This window comes from Bos taurus, chromosome 24, assembly GCF_002263795.3.
Source record: "Bos taurus isolate L1 Dominette 01449 registration number 42190680 breed Hereford chromosome 24, ARS-UCD2.0, whole genome shotgun sequence".
NCBI classification, from domain to species: domain Eukaryota; kingdom Metazoa; phylum Chordata; class Mammalia; order Artiodactyla; family Bovidae; genus Bos; species Bos taurus.
Genome location: NC_037351.1, coordinates 42,717,780 through 42,738,939, shown reverse-complemented (window position 1 = coordinate 42,738,939; position 21,160 = coordinate 42,717,780). Strand labels below are relative to the sequence as shown.

Genomic DNA, 21,160 nt, shown 5'->3' with positions numbered 1-21,160 from the left:
CTACTCATTTAGTTCATAGAGCCTAATGGATAAATGAGATGAGATGGTGAGATAGCATCACTGACTCAACGGACATGAATTTGAGCAAACACTGGGAGATAGTGAAGGAAAGAGGAGCCTGGTGTGCTGTAGTTCATGGGGTTGCAAAGAGTTGGATACAACTTAGCCACTGAACAGTAACAATCACCTGACATCCATTCCAAATCCAAATTTCCCAATCTTTTATTACTTTTTTTTTTTTTGCTATTCAGTGCGGGTGGAATGTGGGATCTTAATTCCCTGATGAGGGATCAAATCTTTGCCTCCTGAAGTAGAAGCGTGGAGTCCTAACCACTGGGCCTCCAGGGAAGTCCCCAAATCTCAAAAAAAAAAATTTTTTTAAGCTAGTTTGTCCCACTCATGACCCAACCCAGGCCATGATCTGCTTTGGCTGCCTTGTTTCCTGTCTGATTTGCAAAGACAGATCCTCCTCTCTTCTGCTGTGATGCTACTTGTTCGTGGAATAAAGACAGTGGGCCATCTGCTCTGTACACTTACCACACCCTGGGTTCACTGCTCACTTTCTGCTGTGTCACATATCAGTTTCGTTTGGTCCCTGTATTTCCTTAGGCTTGTAGTTCTAGGCTTGGCCAGATTTCATATTTTTCCTTTTCTTTCTCAGTGAGAATACTTTGGGGTGACTGATGTCTACCTCCTAACTGCATCATGAAGAGTCCGGTTGTGTTGGTGTTCTGGAGATGTTAAAATTGTTCATCTGGGCATATCTGGAAATACTACAAAATTTTAATTAATAACACCACTTACTGCTTACATATACCAGGCATCTTGCTAACTGCTTTCTCTGTGATTTCTCATATTACATCTCAGTACATTCATTGAGTTCACATTTGAAAATCGGCCCAGACTTGGTTGTTTGGAAGACTCTGAATCACTGCTCTGAGCTTCTGTTTGCTTGACATAGTGATGCTTGCTCTTGATTTACAGGGTCATTTTGTGGATTATTTGAAGTCATGATGTGTGAGCATTTTGACAAAGGAGAACATGGCCAGCTTTACTGTTATAAAAAATTTAAGAAGGAAAACCCCAGATAAACAGCGACTGTGATGTCGTTTCACTTGCCCCGCATCTGTTTCTTGAAAGCGCTGAGCCACACAGACCACGCAGAAAGCTGCCGAGTGCCAGAGCCGAGAGGAAGCCCGGGAGCTGCGGAGGTTTCGCAGCCAGTCCTGCGCCGGGTGCAGCCTCGTGCGCCGGAAGCCCAGGTCCTCCCGCGCGCCGGAAGCCCAGGTCCTCCCGCGCGCCCCGCCCCCGTGCCTCTACACCCCGCCCCATGTCCCATACTCCCTGTCTCTGAGCTCCCCGCCCCTGCGCCCCGCCTTCCCGCTCCCCAGCGGCTCTCGGGCCCCGCCCCGCGCGCCAGCAGCCAGACGCCTGCAGCTTGCGGGTCCGGATCCGAGCGAGAGTGTCGCCGTGGTCAGGTCTCGGCACTTGGAGGCCGAGTGAAGGAGGCGCACCGAGCGCGCGGTGGAGCCCTCGATCCGAGGTCGGCGCGGGGCTGGGCCTCCGGGACCCCGGGTCTGCCCATCGGCCCGGGGAGCAGGTTGCGCGCCGCGCTTTTGTGCTTCCGTTCGTTGCTGTTCCGGCTCTGCGAGCTGCGGCCCCCACGCAGGTTAGTCAGTGCATGAAATATTCTGCTCCCGGTGATGGACGGCAGCTACTACTCCTTGAGTGTTGGGCCACACAGAACGGTGTTGTATATGCGCTTTTTATGCAAATATTTAACTTAAGTAACTGTTCTTGACCAGTCACGTAATGTGGGTCATCCGCTGTTAGATTATCAGCGCATTTTACTTCCCTCCTGGTTCAGGCTCCTCGGTGTCCGGGGGGGGGGGGGGGGGGGGCGGGGGGGGCGGGTGGCAGCCGCTGTGCCCTCCAGAAAGTGATGCATTTTCCGCTTTAGTAATACTTGACGAAAGATTATTCAGCCATAAAACACACGTTTGTATTTTATTTCAGGTAAAGGCGCTCTGATTTGGGGAAGCACAAGTCGACCTTTAAACGAGTTTCATTCTTTAAAAGGTGAGAAAATGAAAAAGAAAAAAAGAAATGAGAAAAATGACTCAGTGATATTCCCTAAATCCAACTTCTGGAGACTTTTCCTTTTTTTAAATATATAAGTAGTGAATTTAAATCAGAAAGAAAGCCTTTGTTATAGGATATTGTTAACTTATAGGCTCCTCTGTGTGCATGCGTTTGTCTTCTTTTAAAAAAAATTGTGCAACACCTCCATCAGTTCAGTTCAGTTGCTCGGTGGTGTCTGACTCTTTGCGGCCCCATGGACTGCAGCGTGCCAGGCCTCTCTGTCCATCACCAACTCCCGGAGCTTACTCAAACTCATGTCCATTGAGTCAATGATGCCATCTAACCGGCCATCTCATCCTCTATGCTCCCCTTCTCCTCCCACCTTCAATTTTTCCCAGCATCAGGGTCTTTTCAAAGGAGTCGGTTCTTCGCATCAGGTAGCCAAAGTATTGGAGTTTCAGCTTCAACGTCAGTCCTTCCAGTGAATATTCAGGACTGATTTCCTTTAGGATGGACTGGTTGGATCTCCTTGCAGTCCAGGGGACTCTCAAGAGTCTTCCCCAACACCACAGTTCAAAGGCATCAATTCTTTGGTGCTCAGCTTTCTTTATAGTCCAACTCTTACATCCATACATGACTACTGGAAAAACCATAGCTTTGACTAGATGGACCTTTGTTGGCAAAGTAATGTCTCTGCTTTTTAATATACTGTCTAGGTTGGTCATAACTTTTCTTCTAAGGAGCAAGCGTCTTTTAATTTCATGGCTGGAGTCACCATCTGTAGTGATTTGGAGCCCCCAAAATAAAGTGTCTTACTGTTTCCACCATTTGCCCATCTATTTGCCATGAAATGATAGGACCAGATGCCATGATCTTAGTTTTCTGAATGTTTTAAGCCAACTTTTTCACTCTCCTCTTTCACTTTCATCAAGAGGCTCTTTAGCTCTTCGCTTTCTGCCATAAGGGTGGTGTCATCTGCATATCTGAGGTTATTGATATTTCTCCTTGCAATCTTGATTCCAGCTTGTACTTCGTTTAGTCCAGCATTTTTCATGATGTACTCTGCATATAAATAAGGGTGACAATATACAGCTTTGAAATACTCACTTCTAGATTTGGAACCAGTCCATTGTTCCATGTCCAGTTCTAACTGTTGCTTCTTGGCCTGCATACAGATTTCTCAAGAGGCAGATCAGGTGGTCTGGTATCTCCTAAGTTTTACCATTTTTAAGTGTACAGTTCAGTGGCTTTTAGTACATTCACATTGTTCTGCAACCATTACTCCATCCATTTCCAGAGCTTTTTCCTCTTCCCAGATAGAAACTCCACATCCATTAAGTAATAACTCTCCGTCCTCCCCATCCCGTGCCCTGGCATCCACTGTCCCACTTCTGTATCTATGGGACTGACTGCTGTAGGGCCCTCATGTACCTGGCCCTCATGAAGCGTTTGTTGTTTGTGACTGGCTTATTTCTCTCAGCATACTATCCTCAGGGCTCATCCACGTTATGGTCTGGGTCAGAATTTCTTTCCTTTTTTAAGGGCTGAATGATACTCCATTAATGATTACAAGTTTATGCAACATTTTGTTTATCCATGATTCGTCTGTCACTGGACCCTTGGGTAGCTTCCACATTTTGGCTCTTGTGAACTGTGCTACTGTGAACATGGGGTAAACATATCTGAGTCTCTGCTTTCAGGACATGTGCGTGTCTTAAGAGTTATTACTTAATGGATGTGGAGTTTCCATCTGGAAATGGATGGAGGTGATGTTTGCAGAACGATGTGAATATACTGAAAGCCACTGTGTACCCAGAAGTGTGTTTGCTGAATCATATGGTAGTTCTACTTGTAATTTTTTTGGGGAGCCACCATACTGTTTTCCCAGTAGTGGGAGCCTGTATGGCAGCCTGTATGGCTCTCCTGCTGGGTTAAATTTGATGAGCTTAGTAAAACTGACGAATTGAACATGGAGACAGAAAAGAATAACATTTTATTAATGTTGCCTTTTGAGCCCAAACCTGCTAACTCAAAGGAAACCTAATATTGACAGAATGATTTATCATTTATCACGAGAAGGCAACACACAGAATATAGCCTTTATCCTAACCTCCCTCTTCCTCCTTTTACAGACGTGATACAGATGGATAAGCACGTCTTTTCCACATGTTTGTCAAGTAGACAGGAGGGGTCAGTGGCATCTGGGCCCAGGCAGCTCTGAGGAGGGACCAGACATCCCCACCACCCAGGTTAGTCTAGAAAAGGACATATTTTCTCTGCATTCGTCTCTGAGCGCCTGGACGTGAAGGGGATGGTAGTACTTCGTGGTTAAGTAACACAGTAGTGGCTGTGTTACAGAAGGGGGACCCTTCACAGGCCTGAGGATGGGCTCTTATCTAACACTCAGAAGTGAATTGTCTGAGGAGACAGTAAGAGTCAGGCTTATGCCCTGAGGCTGTGATGAAGGCTGATGAAGCAGATACTGATGAAGCAGATACTGATGAAGCAGAAGGCTTTACTGGGAAGGGTCACCTGGCGGGAGGACAGTGGAGTCAGGGAACCCAGGAGACCTGCTCCGCCGTGTGCTCCCAGTCTCAGGGTTTATGGTGATGGGTTGGTTTTCTGGGTCGTCAGTGGACAGTCATCTTGTTTGGCCCATGTTAAGTCCAATTCCCGACGCTGAGGGCATCTCAGACAAGGCTCATCTCAGCTCAAGGGCTTCTGGGAGGTTGGAATGTATTATGGGCTGGCATCTCCTCCCTCCTTTTGGCCCCTCCCAAATTCTTCCTTATCCTTATCGGTACCTTCTGTTGTGAGATAATTCATACAGGTGGTCACTGTTCTGCCTGGCCAGGTGGGCAGCTTCAGTTATTGGTTCCTGAACCTCTGTGAGGATCTTACGTCATTGGTTTTGTTACGTACGAGGTTTACTTTCAGTGAGTCAAGGATCTGGGGCTTCAGGTGTGAAACGTGAGAAGCGCTATGCAGTGAATGGTGGAAAAGTGGGGTCAGCCCTGCGGCCACAGCTCCTAGGCCCTCCGGTCACTGGCCTTTCCCTGGACCCGCTGGTTCCTCTTACCAAGCTGGAGGGACTCCCTTAGGGTGTGAGCCTGACTCATATCTCATTCTGATAAGCCTGCCTCATGGGAATGAAATAAAATTCATATTTGATGGCAAGATGAGGAAAACCTCAAAATAAAAATTTTCTCTGCCCATTTGGGCCTCCTCCCCGCTTTAGTGCACACTCTGCACCTGCACTGACCAGCCCTCCTGAGAGACTGGGCTTCCTTCGCCTCCTTTAGGGGGCCTGGTGACCCACCACCCACCAGTTGTACTTGCAGGTCTGCATTGTTCAAACTGTCAATGAGACATTTGATGCATGACCCCTTGCTCAGAAGCAAAAGACTGACTCCCAGGCTGGCTCCAATAAAATTCTCCATTTCTTTCTTGGACGAACTGTTGGTTAATTTTCCCATCAACAATAGAAAGTCTTTTTTTTTAAAAAAAAAAAAAAAAACACTTTTGTGAACATTCCGTCAGTGTCTGAAGCAGCAGTGGGGGGTGGGTGCTGTGACCCTGTGAGGCCCAGGGGGTCAGAGACTCACTGAGGACCCCAAGCGGAGCTGCAGTCAGTTCTCACAGGTCAGTGCAGCTCTCTCTGTGTGGTGGAGGGTGAAGCACGAAGAGGACTTGAAGACCGCTCGGTCTTGCTCTTTCCAGCACTGAAGGCCGCAGGGCAGTGACTGGGCATCCATGGCCACAGGTTCCTTCCAGCTGGGCCAGGAGGTGGTGAGGCTGACTGTAAGCTCCGTGAGAGCAGGGAGCTGTCAGAAGCAGCTGTGGTGGGAGTGACGTCCGAGCCCCTAGTGTGGGGTTTGGAGTTGAGCCCAGCCCCGTTCTACTACCCCATCAGCCCTGGAAACACTGCCTTCACTTCAGAAGGTGAAGAGGGTGAGCTGTGGCTGATGTTGAAGACCGTGAGGGGAACTCGACTTTGATGGAAAATACAGTGAGTTTTGGAAGGAGGAAGAGCCGTTTCCAGGATTTGAGGAAAAGGAATTCTGTTGGAAGGATTCTGTGTCAGAAGTTGTCAAATATGGTTTCACTCTTATGGGGAGTTCTGTGTATTTTTCAGTGATCACACTGTAGCAGGGTCACGTGGCCTTAGGGTGTTCTTGAGAAGACATGTCTCAGTACCAGCAGGCTGGCCTACTGCCCCTCCCTCCTTTTCTCCCTCCTTTCCTCTAGGTCCTCTGGCTGAAGGGCTCTCTATGGAGGAGAGAACAGGGAGCCTGGGGAAGGGCAGGGCCCCGGGCCCTTATCTAAGCTGACAGCGGTGGGTGGTGCCCAGTGGTAAACCCTGTGTCCTCCTGCTCCTGTCCCCCGACTCCTGTGTCCCCCCCACTCCTGTCCCCCCTACTACTGTGTCCCCCCGTTTCCTGTGTCCCACCCCGCTCTTGTGTCCACTGCCCAGCTGAGCAGCTGGGGTGTCGCCTCTCTGTACTCCAAGGTCTCTGTCCCCACCACGCCTGCCGGGAGCAGGATTCCATGACGGAGCAGTGGGCGTGGAGGAGCCACTCAACTTGTCTTTCAGGCTTCCTCACTGGGAAGCTAGGAAGCATCAGAGCAGAGGCCACAGGGATAGGCTCCCTCCCTCCTAGTTCTTGCGGGACATCAGGTCGTTGCAAGTTTCAGCTGCTGCTGGGCCTTAGCTTTCAGGATTGTAGGATATTCTAGGCCTTTTGAGAGAAGATGGGCAGTGAGAGCAGATGCCTTTCATTTATTTTTTCTTTGCCATGTTTTTTTTTTTAATTATTTTTTAATTGAGGGATAATTGCTTTACAGAATTTTGTTGTTTTCTGTCAAACCTCAGCATGAATCAGCCATAGATGTACATATATCCCCTCCCTTTTGAACATTCCTTCCATCTCTCTCCCCATCCCACCCCTCTAGGTTGATACAGAGCCTCTGTTTGAGTTTCCTGAGACGTACAGCAAATTCCTGTTGGCTGCCCTGTTTGTTTTTAGGTGAAGTTGTACAGTTTTCTGTGTCTTGGTGGTTGTGTGTTATGAGCACTGCTGTGGAGCAATCTGGGCTTTTACTGGTGCAGGGGGACTGTTCTGCAAGCTGGACTTAGCGGAGATTGTTTTAGGCCCTAAAACAATGTGTCCTGGTCCCTTTGGTGTCAACCAGATGCAGGTTCCTAGATCATCCTGGAAAATCGCCTCCTCCAGAAAGGGTTTTCTGCATTTATTGGCTCAGTTAGGACCCATGGTCAGTGTCTCCACAGCCCACCCCTCCCCCACCCCCAGGCTTCTGGGGCGTCTCCCGTGTCTGAGCTCTCTGTGGCCCCCAGGTCACCACGTGCAGGATCCTTGTCTTGACCATCAGTGTAGGACCCTTCCATGGAGGACTGGCTCTCGGAGGCCCCCTTGTGTTGGCCTTCACTTCAGATGTGTCAAAAGTGGATACAAAGCTCATCTACAATGAAGGCGAATCTTAATGTTTGAAAGGCTCCTGAAGAGAAACCACTGCACATGAATGTTTCATGAAGGAGGGTCACCCAGAGTGTAAGGCTGATGTGCAGGTGAAAAATCATGTTTGTGGACATGTGTGTAATCCTAACACAGAATTCATGGCTGTGGCTCTGTCCAACCCCGACTCTGAGCCACTGAGGGGGCACCTCGCCTGTGAACATCCACTTCTTTTGTGGAAAACCTGTGTAGAGAAGTGGTGAATTCACACCAAAGGCAACACCCTAGAGGGGCCTACATATAGCCTGTTGATTTTTGTGGAGGTGGGTGGTGGGGAATCCTGGAATTGGCACTTACTTGTTAATTGTTGACTTTTCCTGTTTTTTTTCTCTGACCTTAACAAACACCTTTTCATCAAATGAGTTTTGTCGTGCAGTCCTGTCTGACTCTGCGACCTTGTGGACTGTAGCCTGCAAGGCTCCTCTATCCATGGAATTCTCTAGGCAAGAATACTAGAGTGGGTTGTGATTCCCTTCTCCAGGGGATCTTCCCAATCCAGGGATGGAACCCAGGTCTCTTGCATTGCAGGTGGAGTCTTTACCGTCTGAGCCACCAGGGAAACCAAATGTCATTAAAATAGTGATGAAACTGTCATCTTGTTGGGAGAACCATTCTAATAGCTCCTCTGGCCCTTGCAGATGTAGAGACCTCGTATGGAGCCATGACAGGTTGTCCTTGTGAAAGTACAGGGCAGTGGGTCTGGGAAGGTTACAGGCTCTGGAAGTCATTGGTTCTTAGTGGTGGTGCCTGACGGTGGCTCCTCAAGGGAGACACATAACCTGGTCCTTCTCTTCCCTGCAGGTACACAGCAGAGACGCGGACACCACCACACCGGGCCAGAAGCCTGGCTTCCTCGTGGAAAGTCTCTGGCTGCCAGCACCCCTGGGCAGGGATATGGCCTCAAGCCAGCTAGGGGCCAGGGGGCAGTGCCTCCGTTTGCTGAAGACAAGGGGCTTCTTGCTGCTGAAGCTCTCGGCTGCCATCTTGGCCGTGCTTCTCTTCTGTGAATTTCTGATCTACTACCTCGTTATCTTCCGGTGCAGCTGGCCCGAGCTGAAAACCCCTGAAGGTGCCGGCACCCTTGGGGCCCCCAAGGCCCCTGAGCCTGTGCTCAGGGCCATGTTCTTGGCTGACACCCACCTGCTTGGGGCCGTAAGAGGCCACTGGCTGGACAAATTACGGAGGTAAGTTGGGCCAAATTCAGTTTTCTGCAGGTCTGTAGGCCTCTTCCCACAGGTGGGGTCTCACGGTCCCCCATGTATTTCTGTCTCCACCACCTCAAGGGCTCGTGGGCACTGGGTCACTTCCACCCTTTGACCTTTGTGGGTGACGCCACCAGAGGGTTGATGGGGGCACCTCTTGCCCCGGTGGCCCTGTCTCTGACCCCTTTTGTCACCCTGGCTGCACTTGTGCCTCCCTGAATAAGCCTTCACTCCTGGGGTGGGTGGAGCGTCCTAGGGCACCGGGACATCCCAGGGCGGGGGTTGGGGAGGCCAGACAGATGAAGGCAGGGCTACTGTATTTCCTCTCAGAGCTTTAAACCCCGGGAGGTGTGAGGTAGACAAGAACCGGAACACACCACCCCTCCTTTCCTCTTGGCCTCCAGGGAGTGGCAGATGGAGCGAGCCTTCCAGACAGCGGTATGGCTGCTGCAGCCGGAAGTTGTCTTCATCCTGGGGGACATCTTTGATGAGGGGAAGTGGAGCTCCCCCGAGGTGGGCATGCGCCCCAATGCCTGGGGCTGCACTGAGGTTCAGGGAGCCCAGGGCGTGCGGAGTCCTGGCGCTTGGCGCTGGGGCTCCAGTGTCCACAGTCGTAGGCTCCATGTCCCCGCCAGTTCTGGGTCCTGTTTATGTAAGAGAAGTCTGTGAAGGTTGGCAGATGCTTCCCACGACCCTCTCGGAAGGGAAGGTCCGCAGGAGGGAAGCGTCTGGGTCGTCCCCAGAGTTCAGGATGCATGCTGAAGTGTGGTTTAACACTTATGAGGCTGGGCTGCCTATGAGGTCATGGTCTTCTTCTAAGGGAGGTGGGGGGTTGCTGGTGGGAGGTCTCTCTGCCCTCAGGGGTGAGACCAGGTGCTGTGAGCTTTCCAGGAACCAGAGGGCAAGGCTCTTCTCACCTTGGCTGGCAGAACGCTTGGCTTACTGCATTCTTGGGATTAATGGGGGAAAGAAAAGCACCATTCTTGCTGCTTAGTTAAAAATGTTCAGTCACTGATGGTTTGAAAAGTGAAAGTGAAAGTTGCTCAGTCATGTCTGACTCTTTGCAACCCCATGGACTATACAGTCATGAAATTCTCCAGGCCACAATACTGGAGTGGGTTGCCTTTCCCTTCTCCAGGGGATCTTCTCAACCCAGGGATTGAACCCAGGTCTCCCACATTGCAGGCAGATTCTTTACCAGCTGAGCCACAAAGGAAGCCCAAGAACACTGGAGTGGGTAGCCTATCCCTTCTCCAGTGGATCTTCCCAACCCAGGAATTGAACACGGTCTCCTTCATTGCAGGTGGATTCTTTACCAGCTGAGCTATCAGGGAAGCCTGATAGTTTTGGAAGATACTTGAAAAAAAATTTCAATTAATTTTAAAAAATATCTTCCAGATGGGTTTGGAAGATATTTTTTTTTAATTAATTGAAATTTACTGGGACACTTCAAATGGTGTACAAAGAAAGTCCAGATCTGATGGGAACCCGTTTGTGGGGTTGCAGTGTTGGTTGTTGTTCTTCCATCACTAAGTTTTGCCTGACTCTCTGTGACCCATGGACTGCAGCACATTATGTTTCCCTGTCCTTCACCATCTCCCACAGTTTGATCAAACTCATGTCCATTGAGTCGGTGATGCCATCCAACCATCTCATCCTCTGTTGCCCCCTTCTCCTTCTGCCCCGAGTCATTGGTTTCATCTAGTCCAGAACTAATTGTGAAACCATGGAAACGCTGTGTGTAAAAAGCAACTGGTTGTAGAGTGAGCTTGGATATAAATGCTGCTTTAGAAAATTAAGGGGAACATGTTATATTTTTCTAATTTTATGTTATTCTAACTCTAAGTATTATTTGTTAAAGTCTTTGTAAAGTACTGAAGGAATCTGTCCAGTTTATTTCCATAGGTTGGGCCAAATTTAAGACTTTAGGACAAATTTGACTACTGTTCAGCTAGGTATCATCCAGCCTAGCGTGTTTGTCCAGTTTTTTAGGCTTAATAAAAATAAGGACTGAAACATCATCTCAGGCTTAAATAGTAAAGTCAGAAAAGCCTGGAAAGACCTTTTGGTTTCTCTCTTTCCCACACATCTTGTCGGTCCCCACCCCCCTACCCAGCCCCAGGGAGCATAACCCTGAGGGAGGCACTGGTCCTCATTCCAGGGGGGCCCACCCTGAGCTGGATGTTTCTGCAGCCATTTTTAGGACATGTCCTGATCTGAGGGGATCCTCAGCCTGGGGTTCATGCGTGGCTGTCAGGCGACATTGAAGTAGCGGGTGTGTGAAGAGGATGGTTTGGGGAGATAAACTGTTTCATCAAACTTGGCACCAGGTTAAATACTTAGGTTAGCCTTGGGAAAAGAATGGTAGAAATACTGCACATTGGCTTTATGGACGTCTCATCCCGGCAAGGAGTGACCTTCCCACCCTACAACCTGACAGGGCGGTTCCCTGGGCTGAACTGTGTGCTTCTCTCTGCAGGCCTGGGCGGACGATGTGGGGCGCTTCTGGAAGGTGTTCCGACACCCGCCCCACGTGCAGCTGCGGGCCGTGGCTGGCAACCACGACATCGGCTTCCACTACCAGTGAGTGGTCAGCGGAGGCGCCTTCCCCCTGCCCAGCCCAGGGGGGCCTTGCCTGTGGGGTCAGGTTCTGGGGGCTCCTGCACATCACTCACCAGCCCTACCACCTAGCTGAATGTGCCTCAGAGTGGTTCTCACTTGAACTTAATGTTTTGTGACCAGTTTTCTTTGGGAATCAGAAAACAAGACGGTTTGGGCTTTAATAGCTGATGTTTACATGGCGCCGGCCTGTTGTGAGCACAGCGCTTCCATACATTCAATCTCTTTCTTTACCTGTTTTTTTTATTGCTTTACCCACTCTACCAGTGAGGGAGCTGGAGCTCTGGGGATGAAGTTGATCACCCTGGGCCCCAGACTTCGGACTCTAGGCCCCAGGTTGGACAGTGGTGGCAGCACCCTGCTTACCCAGGGCAAGTGGGAGCTCAGAACCAACATGCTGGTTGGGCCTTCAGGTCCTGGATGTTATTTTTCCTGTGTTCTTGATAATTCTTAGGATGTTTTAAGAATGACTTGTTCTGAAAAACATTTCTTTTCACAATTGAATGTAGGATGGACACATACAGAATAAAACGATTTGAGAAAGTTTTCAACCCTGAAAGGCTGTTTTCTTGGAAAGGAATTAAGTGAGTATTATCTGTGAATTCTTAACGAAGACCCCTAGAATGTGACTTAAAGTGTAAACACGATGATTGTCTTCCAGATCATGGGGTTAATCGACTCCTGGCTTCTGAATTCTTTAGACGCCAGGCACCTCTTTGTGGCCAGTGGACATGTGTGCAGGACACGATGGCACATTTAACGGGTCTGTGACGATGTCCCTGAGGGAGGAGGTGCCAGGGCACCTCAGCTGGCCTGATGTCATCTGGGTTTGGGCTCCTTGGCCCAGTTAGCTTTGCAGGCCCCTCTCCCCGCCTACCCCCCACCCCCACCCCACCCGGTCTGCTTAGGCTCTGCTCTGATGTCTTATTCCACGTCACCCCCACAGGAAGCCAGGGCTGTGGGTGGCTGTCATCTCCCCACTTTACATCCCAGGCCCAGGGACACAAGGTCAGGTGCTGAGTGTAGTGGTCACCTGGGGCCTCTTACTAGTTCAGGGTGGAAAAGCCTTTCCTGTCTTGGATTTGACTCCCAGAGATGCTGTCTTGTCCTCTTAGCATCATCTGCACCTGCATGCACAGTGCAACAGGACTGGAATCTCTTCTCTGTGGGGTGCAGCTTCCGGGTCCCAGAGCACAGGGGCCCACAGACAGCACCAGTGCCCATGGCTTGACCTCCTGTCTCTCCGCAGTTTTGTGATGGTCAACAGTGTTGCACTGGAAGGGGACGGCTGTGACATCTGCTCCAGGGCAGAGGCTGAGCTCCTGGAAATCTCTCACTGGCTGAACTGCTCTCGGGAGGTAGGACACCCCTCAACCCCTGCCCCACTCTAGGAGCACGGCCATCCCCGCTTCCCCCTCCCTCCCACCATCCAGTGTCCAGTGAGTGAAGAGCCTGGCCTCTGACCTGTAGGAGCATAGCCCCCGTGGGTGTGGAGACAGGCAGCGGCTGCCGGCCTCGGCCCCCATCCTGCTACAGGTGAGGGGAGGGACCCCACTCGGTGGCCTGCGAGTGTGTGGGGGAAGCGCTGGGTCTCACGGTCCCCTGACCCCTCTCTGGTCTCGACAGCACTTCCCGCTTTACCGGAGAAATGATGCCAACTGCTCTGGGGAGGACGCAGCACCCCCTGACGAGAAGTACACCCCCTTCAAGGAGCGCTATGACGTGCTGTCCTGGGAGGTCTCGCGGAAGGTGTGCGGGGATGTGGGGATGCAGGGATGCAGGGTGGGGCAGGTGGCGCTTACACAGGTGTTTCATCTTCCGCCCTAGGAAACCCACTCCTAAGATCTGAGTGATGATAGTCTCAGCTCTTGTTTATTCTGTTTCCCACCAACATGTATCCAGGACAGTGAATGAAACTAAAGAGTAGAGTCTTAAAACTTAATTAGAATGTCCTTCCTAAATATATACACACCAATATTTATATACTGTATGGTGTATATAATATATAAAACAAAATATACATTTGTGAAATGGATTTATTAAAATATTTATAAAAAAGAAAATATAATAATTAAAACCATACAATCTGGGATGGAAAAATAGATTCTCCCTGAGAGCCTGGGCTTACTTTTGACGGAGTCTGAAAAGACTGAATGACTTGAGGGCGGAGGGAGCTGCTGGGGGTGTGTGTGTCCCAGGCCCCGGCGACCTCTCACTGCCTCCACTCCCACCACAGCTGCTGTGGTGGCTGCGGCCGCGCCTGATCCTCAGCGGCCACACGCACAGCGCCTGCGAGGTCCAGCACAGGGCAGGCGTCCTGGAGGTCAGTGTGCCATCTTTCAGTTGGAGGAACAGAAACAACCCCAGTTTCATCATGGTATGTGAATGTTTATTTTGGTCTCAAAGCTTCCACAGTATTTAAATCAGCACAGTGATCACCTACTGAATTGCAGCATGAATTGCCGCAATCTGTGAAAACATACAGAAGCTGTAACCACACCCCTCCCAGCACACCCAGCAGTGTGAACCCCTCTCTTGGGGACAGTTGTTTCTGGTGGGGTGGTGAGGGGACCATCTCACAGTGTCTCGTCCGGCAAGGACAGCAGTGCCCCGGGAGCTCTGCCTTCTATTTTCTAAGGAGACAGGGTCATCCTGTCTTATTTTCCACACACGCCTATTTGTGCTGACAGACAGATGCTGCAGGTCTTGCACGTTTGTCAGGGACGTTAGTGACGACCTAAAGCTTCAGCTCCTTTCTTTGAGCCCTAAGTCCATGTCCAGGTTATAGTGCTTTCATATCAGGAGTTTTTACTTAATAACAGGATGGGGAAAACCTTCTGCTTTCAAATTCACAGTAAATGAATGTTCCCCACTGTCATTCCACACAGCAAAAATGTCTACCAAAAAAAAAAAAAAAAGTCCATTGAAATGCCCCCCACACATGCATTTCTAGGTGATAGGTTGCTTACTTCAGCATCAAGTGGCATGAAAAACAGCCGTGTCCTGTTTTTTCCTGGATGACCACTGATCTAAGTCTCCAGGCCTTTCTGAATCCTCTCCTGCATGGCCTCTGGGTTTAGAGGACCTCCCCACCCTGTATTAGGTGCTAGATTCAGTGCAGGATTAGCTCCCGGGCCATGTGCACTCAGCCCCCGAGACCCAGCATGTGGGATGGGGGCAGTGTGGCCTGCAGTGTCCTTGGTCTCAGTTTCATCGGGCCCAGCGGCTCACTCCCTTGGTCTTGTCTGCGGGTTGGTGCCATCCATGCAGTGATGGTCTTGCTTTCTCCCCAGGGCAGCATCACGCCCATGGACTACGCCCTTGCCAAGTGCTACCTGCCGCGTGAGGACATGGTTCTGACCACGTACTGTGTGGCAGCTGGGTGCCTCATGCTCATCACGTTAATCCCCACTGGGCTTGTGTCTGCACCTTTTCATTTTGGTCAGAGGGTGCTCAGAAAATTTAAGACCATGTGAGTAGCAGCAGACTTTTGCTCTTAGCAGTAGTGTCCCAAAGCCGAAGAAAATAAACTTTGGGGGGTGCTCATGGACATTGAGACTACAGTGGGCCATGAGCACCGCTCCTGGGTTCCGGATCACTTGTGTCAGGCCCTGCAGGATCAGTGCTGTTCCCAAGCTGCAAAAATGGGACCTGTCTCTATATCGGGTCTGTCTGCTTGTTTATCAAGTGTGTGTGTTATCAGAGACTCTGTACAGTGTGCAGAAGCTGCGTGTGATCACTGGCATGCACTGGACAGCCTCCCTTCCCCAGGACTCTTCCCCAGGACAGAGGGCCAGCTGTACGCATATGTGGGGTCTGTGTCTGTCCTCCTGTGAATGTTCTCAAGTTTCTGTTTTATAAAGTCGTGTGCTTAAAATAAAATACAGATGGTACAAGCAAGAATATATTGTTCTCACAGACTTCTTTATTTCTGTGCTAAATTAATGGAATCAGATTTTTAGATGAGTGTAATTTCCTCTCCAAGCTGTTAAATCTGAATTGAATGCCTGTCAGTAGAAAGTCGAAAAAATGGACCAGGAAGAGGCTTTTGGTATTTAAAATAAATATGCCGTGGTAATTTTAAGCCTCATATAATCTGTGTGTGTGTGTGTTTTAGAGAATCTAGCTCTTCAATCAGACTTATCTAAATAGGAAGTTTAGTTACAGGGGAATTGTTGAATTACAATTCATATAAAAATACAGTTTTATTCTTTTGGGTATATATTGGGGCTGTAGCTCTTAAGATTCTCTTCATGTTGTACTGTGAAAATGCAATGGAAACTGAAGATTGTTTCCCCTTTGTAAGTCTCTGTTCATCTGAGTTTAATGGAACGATCAAGGATGGCAGGAGCCCAAATTCAGTGATAATGATTCAAAATATGTGATGGTGCACTGTATGTAAAGCTGTCATCCTTTATTTCATGGAAAACTAGCGTGTAAATGTGGATGAGTTTACAAAAGATAGTAAGATGCTGCTTTAGAGAGTAAACTTTAAAACATTAAAGACCATAAAGACAAAATGGAAGTTAATGTCGGCATCCATGTTGTTAGGATATGACCTCAGACAGTTTAACAGGTTATCCTTGACCTGAGAGCACCAGCCTCAGGGTGGTGGACAGATGAGGCTGGCTTTTGAGGTCTTGTGCTCGATGGCGCTCACAAGGCTGCATTTGCTGATCTTTCAGGGTTGAGGAACAGCTGTATTCGTGTTTCAAATAAAGGTTTTGTTGTGTTTCTTCTTCAAAAGGCAAATCAAAGTCTGTCCTTTGACTCCCCCCAGGCCAGACACAGCCTGAAACCCTTGTATTTTCCTTGCTATTTATGATGGGACCTGTGCTCAAGGAAGTAGTTCAGAAACTTTGACTAAGGGAACAGGTGGCCTTGAAAAAGTCTTTAAATAGCCAGATAATGGAGAAACATGTTTTTTGGATAGAAACATGTCCCTGGTTCCCTGAAAGAGGCTTGTGGGCATGGCATTCTGTGAGAGGTGGAGGATTACTGTGTGTCACTTACAAATATTTATATAAACGTATATACACATATCTATTGATCAATGAGTATTATCAAGAGTACCAGCCTAATAAACCCCTAAACTCTACATACACCATTTGTTCTCTTCCTCAAAGCAAGTGCAGTGATGAGGATGACTGTTCAGCACAACAGAAACGCGTTTCTTTACAGGGACAGCCACAGTCAAGGCACAAAGATCTATAGGGATTTTCCTTGAGTAGTTAGTTATCAAAATAATATTACATCTTGTGGTCTGTACAGTGTAATAAACCAGCAATAAAACAGCAACAGGAAGAACCTATTAAAGGAGGCGCTGCCACAGCAGTGGAGTCTGGGGGACCACAATGGATGGGACTCATGTGAACTGGAGGAACGTGGCCCCAGTGAGTGGGGGCTTTCTGCTGACACGTGGAAGGTCAAGGGGCTCCAGCAACAATGCTGAAGTTGGCCTCCCCTGGAGACGGAACTGAACCCCACTGCGGCTCAGGGTCTCCCCTGAGTCGGGGGCCCATCCGGTCAGAAAGGCAATCCTCAGTCAGGCCTGAGCTAGTGTGTCTCCCCATCTTCCAACTTCTCCACGAGTCAGGGGCCCCTACCCCTACACAGACCAGGGTTTGGGGAGGAGTGAGGGGACAGAAGTGGCTGGGGGCCCGGTGGTAATGAGAGCCCCGCAGACAGCCCCAGGACTCCTTGAGTTGTGCCTGGCGAGCCTGGGATGGGCGGGGCGGGGGCGGGGCAGCGGGGGGCGGGGGGGGCTCACAGGAGCTCGTACTGCTTGAGGTGCATCCGCTGGATGATGTCCCTGCAGTCGTTGAAGACGCGGCGGATGTTCTCCGTGTCCACGGCGCACGTGAAGTGAGGGTAGCAGTAGTGCTTGCCGTCGCCGGTGGCCGTGCTGATGCGCTGTGAGGACACGGCCGTCAGCTCCGGGGTGGGGGGCGGGGATAGGGGGTGTCTGCCAGGGTTGAGCCCCCCAGAACCCACTTTCTATGCAAATTTGAAATCAGCTCAGAATACAAAGTTTCTTTTCAAAATGAGGACATTTAAACCTGAGTGGGTCTGTTTCTCTGTGACCCCTGAGCCGAGGGGGAGTAAACGCTCCCCTGCCCCGTCCCTTTGGGAAAAGGCGACACGCGGATGGGTAGCTGTCTCGGGGTCGCCCCGGGGCCTGCGCCCTGACCGGCGCTGCTGACAAGCTGTGTGACCCCAGGTCGTAAGTCAACCTCTCGGAGCCGTAGGAGGTTGAGCGCAGAGTCGCGCGGGCCGAGATAGTGGGAAGGCAGAGGGCGGGGAAGTGCTCACCAGGAACAGGTCCCGGATGAAGAATTTCGCCCTCGTGACTTTGGGGTCTTCTCCTGCATCCGGCGTCGCTGTAAGAGATGAAAGGAGTTTTTATTTAAGAGCCATGAAACGAATACAGCTCGACGGAGGGCGTAAGAGGCGGAGGGCCTTCGGCCATGCAGCCGAAATCTTCCTTCCTCCTCCCAGGTCATTTTGATTTTAGCAGTGGTTGGCGTCTGCTGCTGGGAGACGACGTCCACTCACATCAGATGAAATGTCTCACTGACGGGGAGCCCCGCCCCCCGACCGCTTGCACCCCCGGGTCATCCTTAGGCCTCATGCTGAGACCTTCCCATGAAACATGCTGACCAGACAGGGTGAGGGGAGCAGGAGGCTGGTTCCCCGAATAGGTCAGAGCAGGCCCTGCCTGTGAGGTGGACGGCGACGCCACCACACGGCAGGCAGCGTGGGGCCTTGGTGCAGCCTGTGGGCAGCTGCTCCCGGGCCTAGGGAGCCCCCGCCAGGCTGGCTGAAGTTGGTGCAGAGACCTAGACAGGTTTCTTCCCTTCTAACTGAAGTCTCTGGGAAAGCCCCCTTCATTCTGCTTCATCCCATTTGGGACTAAACCATGAGGAGTGGGGTTATTGTGCTCTAAGCAAACCCCTCCTTGCAGACTCTGGGGGCGGGATGGGGGGTGGCCTAGGAAACTCAAAACCCAGAAGCAGCCCCTGAAAGGGAGCGCGAATCCTCCAAGGTTTGCCGGGTGGGACCTTCTAGGCTGCAGCACTGACGGCCTCCTGGGACGGTTGGTTGCCTGATGAAGTCACCATGCTGTGGCCGGAGTCATCGCTGGGAACAGAGGCCTCAACATGGTGCCGGCAGCGGGTGGCTCAGGACAGAGGCCTGGCTAGGGCCGCTCAGACAGTGGCTCCCTCTCAGTCTGTGCGGGTCAGTGGGCAGGTCCACGCAGACCGACCCACACAAGCCCGGGAGGCAGAGAGTCTCCGTCAACCCTCACCCATAACAAGCTGCCTTCCCTCCGCCTGCCCAGTGTGGACCAAGTCAGACTGAAATTTTCACACAGGGACCCTACGGACACTTGAATGCTCTAGTAGCTTAGAGGGGGCAGGGGTCAAGAAGACTGATTAAATTAACTGAATTTCCCAGATTCATCAGAATTGGGAATTATAGTCACAGTGCTATTGAAAGAGCAATTCTTTCCCATAATTCCGAGATAACTTGTTTCATAATCTTACCGTCTTCAGGAACAGTATAATTTGCGTACTCTGGGAAATAGTCTTCAATTTTTGATTTCCCCGCTAGCACTTTTTCTGCCAGCATATCCTGTTTGTTCAGAAACAAGATGATGGAAATGGTGCGCAACCACCTGGAAGGAGAAGCAAGCACACAGATGCAGGTCCTCGGCAGGAGCAGGGTGAGGCAACCTGCCGCCCTCTGGACGCTGTGAGGGGCTTGGATTTCTTGACAGCCTGGCACCTCGGCCCCCACTCCATCTGGACGCTTGACACTCGCATGAGGATAAACTATCCACCAGGCTGTACGTTTACTGGCACCAAAACTAAACTTCATGTAGGGAATAAGTGTACTTGGATTTGTGGTGTAATTTACTAGTAAAGGGTTAGAAAAGCAGGAGAAGTTAAAGCTTCAACAACAGAACAGAGAAGTGGGCATCTGGGGCTACTGGTCGAGGAGCTGGCATGTGGGGGGTCTGAGTGGGGACCCATCACTTGGCTGACAAGCTGAGGGAGGGGCTCAGGGGTCATCTGATCATCAGTGGATGCTTCGAATGGTTGCTTTCTGAATGTTAAAACCCAAACAAAGCCAATTTTGAACCAGAAGGCAATGGCACCCCACTCCAGTACTCTTGCCTGGAAAATCCCATGGATGGAGGAGCCTGGTGGGCTGAAGTCCATGGGGCTGCTAAGAGTCAGACACAACTGAGCGACTTCACTTTGACTTTTCACTTTCATGCATTGGAGAAGGCAATGGCAACCCACTCCAGTGTTCTTGCCTGGAGAATCCCAGGGATGGGGGAGCCTGGTGGGACACGACTAAAGCAACTTGGACACGACTAAAGTGACTTAGCAGTAGCAACAGCAACGTAGAGATACGGATTTTCCTGACTGAGTCCTGTCAGTTCCAGCCCCATTGAAAGTCTCCATATTAGATGGGCTGGAAGGGACGCTGCTTATGGTTTGAGAAGATTTATCATGAGGAAAGATTCCCTTGGAAAACAAAGATGGCAGTGCTGAGCGGTATTAGCTCTAAACCCAGGGTGAGGGTGAGTTCACCACCTCTCACCTGTTGTTCCAGATGCTCTCGAAAAGGTCCAGTGACTCCCGCAGGCGGTTGGTGTTGTTGTCTTCCCGGATGACCATGTTGTAGCTGCTGCAAGCGGCCACATAGATGATAGCAGTGACGTCTGGGTGGGGAAGAGGGGCACCTGGGTGACTCACAGCAGTGATGCTCCATGTCTCCAGGGAGAGCTCCCTCGGTGACGGCACTGGTGACCCCGATCCCCAAAGCAGCAGGGACAGTGTGACCCAGGATGCCGGACTCCCACGTCCAGGGGACGCTTGGTCAAGGCGCTTGATGATGAGCTAGTGGGAAGCAGCTAAGACACGGCAGTGGGAGTGGAGGTGGGTTCATTCCTATTTTCTTGAGAGAGCAGAGAACTCACCATTGAAGCACTGGATCCATTTTCTTCTCTCATCCCTCTGGCCGCCGACATCAAACATGCTGGGGTAGAATGGGGTGGGGGGGTTAACCAGGGGTGGTGGATGCTCCTCCTTTGCTGCTCCCTCAGCCGAAGGCTCTCCTTGCATGGTGACGTTGTGGACTGGACCCATGGGGCCTCCCTAGTCTGGCCCAGCTGGGTGTCCACACCCAGTGTTTCTCTCTCTGGGCCCTTGCCCTGCGGTCGGTCAGTGGCTCTCGGCTCTTGTCCCCCCAGGGCAGCCCCCTGCCTGCGTCCTCCTCCTCTGCACCTGCCCAGGCTGCCAGGCTGGCTCACCCTCTCAGCCATGTGGAGCTCAGGTACCTTCCTCCCTGCACTGACCACCTGCACTCCAGGGTGTGCACGGGGGTGTGGCAGTGCCTGCCCGCCCAGGATCACCCACCGCCCAGGCCCAGGGGTCCTGCCCACACACTTACTGGAAGTTGACTTTGTCCACTTGGAATCTGGTCTCGAAAATCCCTGAGGTCAGAACTCTGCACCTGAGGAGGTCCTGGGGGCAGAGAGAGGGGAGCAGACCCAGTGACCCTGTCCTTAGGGGTCATCCTGGGGCAGAGAGGGAAGCAGACCCAGAGACCCCATCCTTAGGAGGTGGCCCCGGGCAGCCACAAGCCGTGAGGTTCTCTCCATCAGAAAAGAAAAGGAAATTAAACACTTGACAAACATTCTCGGTCTCA

The 21,160-nt window shown here is 50.9% G+C and overlaps 2 protein-coding genes across 6 annotated transcripts in view; one reads left to right on the top strand and one right to left on the bottom strand.

Moving 5' to 3' along the window:
• Positions 1 to 1,378: 1,378 nt before the first annotated feature.
• On the top strand, positions 1,379 to 15,342 carry MPPE1 (metallophosphoesterase 1). Of its 3 annotated transcripts, NM_001305022.1 has the most exons (12): positions 1,379 to 1,669; positions 2,017 to 2,079; positions 4,215 to 4,331; positions 8,418 to 8,800; positions 9,223 to 9,331; positions 11,298 to 11,401; positions 11,947 to 12,021; positions 12,687 to 12,795; positions 12,908 to 12,973; positions 13,064 to 13,186; positions 13,674 to 13,814; positions 14,731 to 15,340. In NM_001305022.1, the coding sequence occupies exons 4-12, from the start codon at positions 8,511 to 8,513 to the stop codon at positions 14,911 to 14,913; spliced, it is 1,200 nt and encodes a 399-aa protein (NP_001291951.1). In that variant the 5' UTR covers positions 1,379 to 1,669; positions 2,017 to 2,079; positions 4,215 to 4,331; positions 8,418 to 8,510; the 3' UTR covers positions 14,914 to 15,340. The 3 variants fall into 3 exon arrangements, with proteins under 3 accessions (NP_001291951.1, XP_005224367.1, XP_024839969.1); XM_005224310.5 differs by lacking the exon at positions 4,215 to 4,331 and having other exon boundaries at positions 1,390 to 1,669; positions 14,731 to 15,342; XM_024984201.2 differs by lacking the exons at positions 4,215 to 4,331; positions 12,908 to 12,973 and having other exon boundaries at positions 1,390 to 1,669; positions 14,731 to 15,342.
• Positions 13,805 to 21,160, bottom strand: part of GNAL (G protein subunit alpha L) — a 77,398-nt gene continuing 70,042 nt past the window's right edge. For 2 of the 3 annotated variants that reach the window (XM_005224101.5, NM_001102554.2), the window contains 6 exon segments: positions 20,903 to 20,976; positions 20,430 to 20,488; positions 20,051 to 20,171; positions 18,985 to 19,115; positions 17,750 to 17,817; positions 15,343 to 17,350 (listed from right to left, as the gene is read on the bottom strand). In XM_005224101.5, coding sequence (XP_005224158.1) covers positions 17,204 to 17,350; positions 17,750 to 17,817; positions 18,985 to 19,115; positions 20,051 to 20,171; positions 20,430 to 20,488; positions 20,903 to 20,976 — 600 coding nt within the window. In that variant the 3' untranslated portion in view covers positions 15,343 to 17,203. 3 annotated transcript variants of the gene reach the window in all.